Source organism: Hemicordylus capensis, chromosome 14 (genome assembly GCF_027244095.1).
Source record: "Hemicordylus capensis ecotype Gifberg chromosome 14, rHemCap1.1.pri, whole genome shotgun sequence".
In the NCBI taxonomy this organism is placed as follows: Eukaryota; Metazoa; Chordata; class Lepidosauria; order Squamata; family Cordylidae; genus Hemicordylus; species Hemicordylus capensis.
Genome location: NC_069670.1, coordinates 10,818,251 through 10,827,269, shown reverse-complemented (window position 1 = coordinate 10,827,269; position 9,019 = coordinate 10,818,251). Strand labels below are relative to the sequence as shown.

The window sequence follows — 9,019 nt, the reverse complement described above, 5'->3', positions numbered from 1 at the left end:
ACATGCTTTTCAGTCCTGGGTGTAGTTTTGACATCTGGCTTGATGCCTCACTTCTATTCATGCTGCTGCTGCTGCTGTGTCTGAAGCGAGCCAGGCACCTTGCCTGCTGGACAGGTCTGCGTGGTCTTTGCGGCGTGTCCTGAGTGGTGTGCGGCTCGTGAGCGGGTGGGTCTCCCTTAGGGTCGTCTTGGACCCCCCCCCTTGAGAAGCAGCAGTGCTTTTAAAGCTGAGCTCAATATTTTGAGCACGCCAGGGGATACGATGCAAGGAATCCACACGGGAATCCTTTCACCTGCAAGTCACTGGATGGTTTCGAAACTGTGTTGGGCTCAAATCTTTCCATGATATTGAAAACTGCACACAGATGGAACGAGCAGACTGTCAGCAAGAGGGGTGCCTGCAAGGACTGCGGGTAGATTAGGCTGTCCAACTTTAATGTGCCATTTTGTGAAAAATTGATTTGTGTTGGAACCTCATGTTTGTATTGGAGACGTTTTAGCCTTCTAGCCATCAAGGACAACCCAGAGTTGATGGTGAGAACCGTGTGTGTGTGTGTGTGTGTGTGTGTGTGTGTGTATTTGATGTTGAGAGCTCTGCCAGAGGTTCCCAGAGGCCTTGCTTTTTAACCTTTTAAAAAAGTGGCTGGCTTGCTCAAATAGCTATTAATCGCTTCTCAATGGCATGCTGAAGAAGATGCCTCTCCCCAAAGAAAACCACACAGAAACCATGCCAGTTGGCGTTAGCCCCACCGTGGAAACAAAATTACAGGTACCTGCATGATATCTCACTTTTACTGCTGCAGACTTAAGAGTAAGAGAGCTGGTCTTGTGGAAGGAAGCATGGCTTGTCCCCTTTGCTAAGCAGGGCCCACCCTGGTTTGCATTTGAATGGGAGACTAGAAGTGTGAGCACTGGAAGAGATTCCTCTCTGGGGATGGAGCCGCTCTGGGAAGAACAGAAGGTTCCAAGTTCCCTCCCTGGCAGTATCTCCAAGATAGGGCTGAGAGAAATTCCTGCCTGCAGCCTTGAAGAAGCTACTGCCAGTCTGGGTAGACAGTCCTGAGCTAAATGGACCTGTGGCCTGACTTGGCAGCTTCTAAGAGTAGCTTGATGGGAAGATTCATTCTGGAAAACTTCCCTAAAGCTGTTTTCTTTCTTTCTTTCTTTCTTTCTTTCTTTCTTTCTTTCTTTCTTTCTTTCTTTCTTTCTTTCTTTCTTTCTTTTTATTTTTCAACAGCTACTAGTCAGAGGGCTATGGGCCACCTCCAGCCTCAAGGGCAGGATGCCTCTGAGTACTAGTTGCAGGGGAGTAATGGCAGGAGAGAGGGCACGCCCTCAACTCCTGCCTGTGGCTTCCAGCAGCATCTGGTGGGCCACTGTGCGAAACAGGATGCTGGACTAGATGGGCCTCCTAGGGCCTGATCCAGCAGGGCTGTTCTTAGTTTCTTATATTCTTAATATTTCTATACCGCCCAAAACTTGTGTCTCTGGGCAGCTTACAATTAAAATAATTTTAAAAATTTTAAACCCCATATTTAAAAGTATTAGTCACTTTAAAGTTAGATGTATAGTTTTAAGAAGTCCACACTTCTGGATTTAGGGTATGTTCATAAGAACAGCCCTGCGGCAGGATCAGGCCCAAGGAGGCCCATCTAGTCCAGCCTCCTGTTTCCCACAGTGGCCCACCAGATGCCTCTGGGGAGCCCACAGGCAAGCGGTGAAGCCCTGCCCTCTCTCCTGCTGTTGCTCCCCTGCAACTGGTATTGAGACGCATCGTGCCTCTGAGGCTGGAGGTGGCCTACAGCCACCAGACTAGTAGCCATCGATAGACCTGTCCTCTATGAATTTGTCTAAGCCCCTTTTAAAGCCATCCATTAATGCTGGTGTTTTTCTGTTGTTTTAAATTTCATACAGTTCACACAGCAAAATAAAAGATGGTTTCTGTCCCAAAGATGCTCTCGAACTGAGGCATATCAGCAGCTGCCACCAGCAGAGAACGGCTGAGAGAGACTCCTGCCTGCAACCTTGGAGAAGCTGCTGCCAGTCTATGAAGACAATACTGAGCTAGATAGACCAAGGCTCTGACTCAGTATATGGCCGCTGCCTATGTTGCCATGAGCTCCTATAGGAGACACAAAGCTGAAAAAGGGCAGGAGCCGAAGAAACAGCTGTGGAGGTGGCCGTGATGGGGCCTTCCCAGCAGTGGGAACGAAAGGAAGCTTCCAGGAAATACCAGCCAGCTGTTATCTCTGAGCACGTGTGGTGTGAGCTATGGGGCCAGAATTAGGCAGCTGGACCCGAGTGAGAACTCCAAGGCACTGCCGATAAAACAACCAGAACTTGGATTTCTTTTTCTTAATCTTGTGGACAAAATTATCTATTTTTTTGTTCTTTATTGGGGTGTCTCATTTGCATCCATGCTAATTGTCAAGCAGCTGGTGGGGTTTCTCTACAGCGGTCCTCTCTCTAGGGAGGGCCGGTCTGGTACCAGCACACAGCAGGTGTCACTTTGGAATTTTTCTCCTTCAAGGGGGCTTCAGGGCAACATATACCGGTACTATTATAACTTGTGGTTAGAGGAGAACTGGGGAGACCCGAGTTCTAATCCCCATGCAGCCCTGAAGCTCACTGGGTGACTCTGGGCCAGCCACTTCTCTCTCGGCCTAACCCAACTCACAGCTGATGTGGGGATAAACACAATCAAGTACACCCCTCTAGGTTCCTTGGAGGAAGAGGAGGATAGAAATGTAATTTTCTTTATTTTTGCTTTATTATTTTAAAGGAGCCCCCTGGACCTCAGTGAAGACTGCAAGGCATGGTCCATGAAAGAAGAATTTGAGTCATGTGCTTTTTATCTTCTAAATATTTGGTTTCTCCTTTAGGTTTTTTCTAATCTATGGCTGTCCCGCTTGGGTCTGGGCCGATGATCAAGCCAAGGGTGAGTTTTCTAATGTGGTTTTTCACTGGGGAGGACTGGTCTGGTGACAGATTAACACAACAGCAGGTGTTGCGCTTGGAGTTCCCCCTTCAAGATCCCTTTAAAAAGGTATTTTCAAGGAGGGGCTTCTCCAGCCACAAGTCATTCAGCATGAAAGACGGGGCCTGAGACTTCACCAGGGCAATCTCGTACAAGTGCTTCAGGGTCACCATCCCAGACACCTTGTGTCCTGCAGCTAGGTGGCCAGATTTGGCTTTAAAAAAGCCAAATTCTGGCTTACGGCCCATTTGACTTACGAGTATACCCCTTAGGTTCTGGCAACACAAGGGTCACTGACCTGGCTGTCCTCCTGGGGTCTCACTGCTCCCTCCCACGGCGGCGTCTGCCATGATGGCTTCTCCTCTGCAGAACTCCCTCCCTTGGACAGCCACCCACCCTGCTCCCCGCTCTGCTTCTAAGGGGCCAAGGCACACCCTACTTCCTGGCAAGGGCCCACGACTGTTCCTTTTAGCGGGGCTTTGACTGGCTGCTGTTCTACTGTTCTTAAGCTGCAGTTTTGGTCTTTTTAGCCTCTCTGCAAACACTTGTCCTAATGGATGGGGATACGGATGGCATCTCCTTCCATCAGCACCCTGTGCAAACGCTGTAAATGGCGGCTTCTCATCTTCCTATGGGCACCCCCCTTCCTGCCCCCCAGAGCATGCGTCCTAGGTCCAGAGAATTAGAGCCCCTCTTTCTCCACCCACCCTGCCCCAGAGCAAAGACCAGGAGCCCCCGGTTCTGGGGCCCCAGGGAGGAGTCTCGTCCCTACCCAGAGATTCTCCTCGTGACCACTGCCCCCCGCCTGGGCTGGCCACAAACCACCTTGAGCTCAGTTCTCCCAAGGCGGCCTAAGAAGAGTCTGGATCCCCACCTGTCAAAAATGCTGGTGTGTTGGTGTGTGTGTGTGTGTAGGGGGATGAGGCTTAACTTGCAGTGGTGGGGGGCGGGGTGGCGGCCTCCAAAGGCCTTTAGGTCCAGGCTCCCAAATCACCGAGGTGCACTGGCCACCTAATGGCACAGCGGGGAATGCTTGACTAACAAGCAGAAGGTTGCTGGTTCGAATCCCCACTGGTACAGTATCAGGCAGCAGCGGGGATCTAGGAAGATGCTGAAAGGCACACTGTGAGGGAAGAGGTAATGGTCCACCCTTCCTGTGTTCTACCAAGGACAACCGCCGGAGTCAAAACAATTCCCACACTTTCACTTTCCAAGCCGCCTTGAGCTCAGTTCCACCAGGTGGCCGAAATTAGCCTAATTAGTGTCCGGCTCTCCTCCCTCCGGGCTGCCCCGCGCCTTATTAGGGCGGACTCCCAGCAGCTGGGCGAGGAGCAGATCCGTAGCATGGAAGGTGCTGAGGGTTGTTGCTCTTGTGGCCCCTGCCGCCGGTGCCGCCGCTGCTGCCCCTGCTGCCCGTGCCGCGGAGGGGCGCCCAGGCCCGACAACCCGGCTCCAGAGCCCCCTGGGAGCCCCATTGCTGGGCCGAGCCAGGCTTCTGGCACAGTCCGCCCGCAAGCAGGTAGCCGGCGGCCTCTGCCGCCGCCACCGGGGTCCGAGTCGGAGCCGTCGGATTCGGAATCGGTGCCGTCAGAGTCGTCCTCGGCGGCGTCAGTGCGGGTCTGTGCGGTTCAGGGGACCCAAAGGCAGCCAGCAGGTAACTGCCCGCCTGCCAGGGAGGGGGGGAGGGGAGCGAGTTTCCCGCCGCAGCTGCCCCCCCCCCCACTGTGTTACAGGAGGGCCCTAGCGGGGGTCTTGCTGCGCTTTGCCTGCCCGGGGTGGCGGCGGCGGCTCTGGAGCTCGGGGGGGCCCGGCGCACCTTCCTCTCTCTCACGCTAAAGAGACTGAAGCCGAGGAGGGGGGGGCTACTCGCCCGGGAGCCGCTGGGCTGCACCTTCGCACCTCCCGCCACCGCGCCGGGGGCTCTGCGGGGAGCAGCCGCGGGAAAGCAGCTCTGAGTGCCGGCCCCAGGGCGGGCGGCTCCCCCGCGGCTTGGCCCCGGGCTCTTGAGGGCTGCAGGAGCGGCCCCGGCTGCCGACGCTCGCCCGAGGGGAGGACAGAGGCAGCCGCGCCACCTCCCCCCGCCGGGCCTCGCTCGGCAAGCTGGGAAGGGGAAGCCCCCCGCCCCGCCGGAGAGAGGCGCCCTCTTCCTCCCCCCACCCCGGGGGCCCCATCGGGGCTGCAGCAGACTTCCGAGGCGGGGGGCGTGGCTGGCTGGTTGGGGTGGGTGCTGCTGGTGGCCCTTTCAGCATCTTCCTAGCAAGCATGAATTGGCCCCCTTTCTAAGCAGGCTCTGCCTTGGTCTGCATTTGAGTGGGAGACTCCATGTGAGCCCTGGAAAATATCCCCTTTAAGGGATGGGGCCACTCTGGAAGAGCACCTGCGTGTTGGAATGCAGACGGGGCGGGGGTCCCAGCCCAGGTTCAGGCCTGGGCAGCATCTCTCGATAAGGCTGGATGAGACCGCCTGCCTGCCTGCCCGCCTGACTTGGGAAGCTGCTGAGAGACTGAAGCCGAGGCGGGCTACTCGGGGCTTTCCAGAGCCGGCTCCCGCTTTCTCTCTTCCTTCTGCTCGCCCAGTGGCATCCTGCCTAATGCCGCCAGCCAGTCCAGGACTTCAGGGGGGCGGGGTGGGGTGGGGGGTGCTGCTGGCCCATGGCAGATGGGCCGGATCCCACCGCAGAGGGTCTCCGATCACCCACCGGCCTTTCTGCTAAGCGGACTGGCCGAGTGAGCTGGCTGGCGGGATGGCTCCCTCTCCCCCGCCCCCCCCCCCCGCGGTGGCCATCCTGTCCTTGCTCTCCGGGAGGGGCTCTGGGCTGCCCTCAGCTGCTCCCCATTCGAGTTCAGCTTCAGTTCTGGTGGGTGCTCCTCCGGGGAGAGCGAGCCTTATCACACCCTGGAGGCTCCTGCCCCGGGCCAAAGGATCCTCCTGGTGCGCGGTGCGTGCCTCCCGCCTCCCGCCTTGTCCTTGGGCTCTTGCAGGTGGCCCCGGGGATCCGCAGGCCTGCCTGGTCTGTGGCGAGCGCGGAGCCAGGAGGCACTATGGCGCCCTCGCCTGCGAAGCCTGTCAAGCCTTCTTTGCGAGAAGCATCAGCCGCAGGCGTGTATACCACTGCCCCCAGAACAGGAACTGCATCATCACGAGGGAGACTCGCAACCAGTGCCGTTACTGCCGGCTGCAGAAGTGCCTCCGGAGCGGCATGGACCCATCAGGTAGACTCCCACCGCGGGGCGGGCAGGGCGGGGGGGGGGGCCTGCAGCGGCCCTGCAGCTGACCTTTCCCATGGGCTCTGGGCTCGGTTCAGGTGAGGTGGAGTTGCCAGGAAAAGGCACCAGCTTCAGTCACCAACGGTGTAGTAGTTAGAGTGCCGGACTAGGACTGGGGAGGGGGTGGGGGTGGGGGAGACCCGAATTCAGATCCTCATTCAGCCACGAGACTAGCTGGGTGACTCTGGGCCAGTCACTTCTCTCTCAGCCTAGCCTACCTCACAGGGCTGTTGTGAAAGAGAAACTCAAGTATGTAGAACACCGCTCTGGGCTCCTTGGAGGAAGAGCAGGATAGATAATGTAAGATGAATGAATGAATGAATGAATGAATAAAATTCCAGTCGTCGACTCCCCCATTTGTACCGTTTCCCAAGCACGCATTAGGGAGAGGAGAGCTGGTCTGGTGGGAGCAAGCATGACTTGTCCCCTAAGCAGGGTCTGCCCTGGTTGCATCTGAATGGGAGACTTGATGTGTGAGCACTGCAAGAGATTCCCCTCAGGGGATGATGGGGCCGCTCTGGGAAGAGCAGGAGGTTCCAAGTTCCCTCCCTGGCAGCATCTCCAAGATAGTGGGGCTGAGAGAGATTCCTGCCTGCAACCTTGGAGAAGCCGCTGCCAGTCTGTGAAGACAATACTGAGCTAGATAGACCAAGGGTCTGACTCAGTCTATGGCAGCTTCCTATGTTCCTATGATCTTTTGACACTGGGGTCCTGTCTGTGTTGATCCAGGAGCAGAGCTCCCCCTAGTGGCCACCTGCTGTTGCTGCAGGCATCTCTGAACGGGCGCACAAGCAAGCAGCCCTGTGGCCGCTGGGGCTCATGTTGGGGCCAGGGGCCATTTGCACATCGGCTGCTGAACTCCTTGGCCATAGAGGCCTTGTGGCTTCTCCAGCTGTGTGAGTTTGCAGGGAGGAGGCAGCCTCTCCCCCCCCCCCGCCCCCAGCTCCAGTGGGCAGAGCAGCGCTGCTGTGGCACGGTCTCCCGTGCTGGCCAGTGAGGTTCCCTCGGCCACCTTCTGACAGTGCTCGCTGCTTCTCTTTCTTTCCAGCCATCCGGAGACGCCGTTGAAAGAGCACGAAGGTCAGAGGAGTGCCCTCATATGATTATGGTATGTATGCAGTTATTAAGTGGTATGACACCAATAAGCCCCCATTTGCCTTTCTGACCATGATTGGGCTGCATCAGACCCGGGTCCCCTCTACTGATGGCTACTTCTTGAAATGGCTGTGCCATTTGCTGCAGTCTGTGGTCCACGCTGGAGAGGGAGGCGGGAGGCAGAGCTGGGCTGGCCTCTGCTCCTGACTCCTGCCTTGCTGCTGCTGCCACCACAGGTCGTCCCTCTCCACACACGGCCTGCTGCTCAAAGCCCTGGGGATGCAGCGGCTGGCTCTGGTGCTGCTGGCCCCATGTGGCCCTCCCCAACCCATGAGGCTACTCAGGGGCATAGCCAGGGGAGAGGGGGCCGTGTTCATCCCTCTCTCGGGCGGCCCCCCAGAGTGAGTGAGACAATGAAGAAAAGCTGGAGGGCCCTCAGGAGCTGGGGTGTGTGTGTGTGTTCTTTGAACCCTTTCGTTCCATTATAGCTACGCCCCTGAGGCTACTGATCTTCTTCCTGCAGATCCGAGTGAGGAGGACAAGTGAGGAGCAGCCAAAGGCCTTGCGCCACCCCACTCGAGGCCTTGCCCATCCTCACGGGAAGGCCAGCAGGCAGCCTGGGCCTGGCTCTTCGGGACCCTGCGTGGCTCTCTCCACAGCGGTGCTTGGCAGGGCAGGCCAGGCGGACGTCCTCAGGGCGGGTGGGTTCCACACCTCCAGGTCCAAAGAGGCCTTTCCCCGTGACTCTGGGGGTGCCATCAGGCTGAGTGCGCACCCTCATCTCCAAACTAGAGGGAGAGCAATGGCCACCTTTGGGGTGTCCCATTTCTCTCTCTCTCCTTACCTATCCACTATGTAATCCTTAAGATTAGAGATAGGTCTTTCCTGTCTAAGTGTATTTAACCAATAAATATTTAGTGTTTAGTCATACAAGGATCTCCATGTGTTTTCTCTAAATAGCTGCAATATCCAAACCATCCTCTGCTACCTACTCTGTCACTGGAGTGTGTGCTCCTTCCTTAGTGCTCTGCTGTTTTACCCATTGTGGGTAAAAATCAACAACCTCTAACAGTGCCGGGTTTACAAAGCCAGGTGTGTATGGCCCCACCTGTCACTTCCGACCTGTGGAAGTGGTCCTGCCTAGACTCCTGCGTGTGCCATGTTTCAGGGGCCGAGATGGGTCTCGAAGGCCACCCTGCACCTAGAAGCAGGTCGAAGCAGCCTCACAGGGGGTGCCACACCTCTGACTCTCGGCTCCAATTGCATGGCTGCCATCAGGGCCTGGGCACCTCCTGGCACTGGAAGATGATGAGTTCCAGAGCCTCTGTGATCAGCTGGGCAGAGGTGGCTTCTCTCCACCATACTTGTTTTCACTGGGATATTGATCTGTTTGTTTGTTTGATTTCTATATGATGCTGCCAGTGAAATTCTTAAACAGCGAATTGTGGATATGGAGAAGCAAGCTGATCAGAGTTCTGGGGCCCAGACGGCTTCCCAAACTTCCTTCAGCCACCTGGCCACTCTAAACCAGAGGAGAGCTTTCTCGCTGGCGCGGTTCAGTGCCCTGCCACCGCCTCCTGCTGTTTTGGCTGGCAGATGGAAGAAAATACCACTCAGGAACCCGCCATGCCCATGCAGTTCGGGCAAGATGGAAACCATTTCACGTGGTGTTCTATATTGTT

General features: G+C 56.5%; 1 protein-coding gene across 3 annotated transcripts; it reads left to right on the top strand.

The window, feature by feature from the left end:
• Positions 1 to 2,425: 2,425 nt before the first annotated feature.
• Positions 2,426 to 8,264, top strand: LOC128337380 (COUP transcription factor 2-like). Of its 3 annotated transcripts, XM_053278314.1 has the most exons (5): positions 2,426 to 2,746; positions 2,882 to 2,937; positions 5,958 to 6,188; positions 7,291 to 7,350; positions 7,861 to 8,264. In XM_053278314.1, the coding sequence occupies exons 2-5, from the start codon at positions 2,896 to 2,898 to the stop codon at positions 8,194 to 8,196; spliced, it is 669 nt and encodes a 222-aa protein (XP_053134289.1). In that variant the 5' UTR covers positions 2,426 to 2,746; positions 2,882 to 2,895; the 3' UTR covers positions 8,197 to 8,264. The 3 variants fall into 3 exon arrangements, with proteins under 3 accessions (XP_053134289.1, XP_053134290.1, XP_053134288.1); XM_053278315.1 differs by lacking the exons at positions 2,426 to 2,746; positions 2,882 to 2,937 and adding an exon at positions 3,383 to 4,630; XM_053278313.1 differs by lacking the exons at positions 2,426 to 2,746; positions 2,882 to 2,937 and having other exon boundaries at positions 5,101 to 6,188.
• The last annotated feature ends 755 nt before the right edge of the window (positions 8,265 to 9,019 follow it).

Bases quoted from the DNA above. Each gene is read 5' to 3' on its own strand.
- LOC128337380 (XM_053278313.1), top strand. From the start codon at position 5,628: ATGGCAGATGGGCCGGATCCCACCGCAGAGGGTCTCCGATCACCCACC. The intron at 6,189-7,290 runs GTAGACTCCCAC...CTTTCTTTCCAG, and splicing joins GAGCGGCATGGACCCATCAG to CCATCCGGAGACGCCGTTGA. The intron at 7,351-7,860 runs GTATGTATGCAG...TTCTTCCTGCAG, and splicing joins AGTGCCCTCATATGATTATG to ATCCGAGTGAGGAGGACAAG.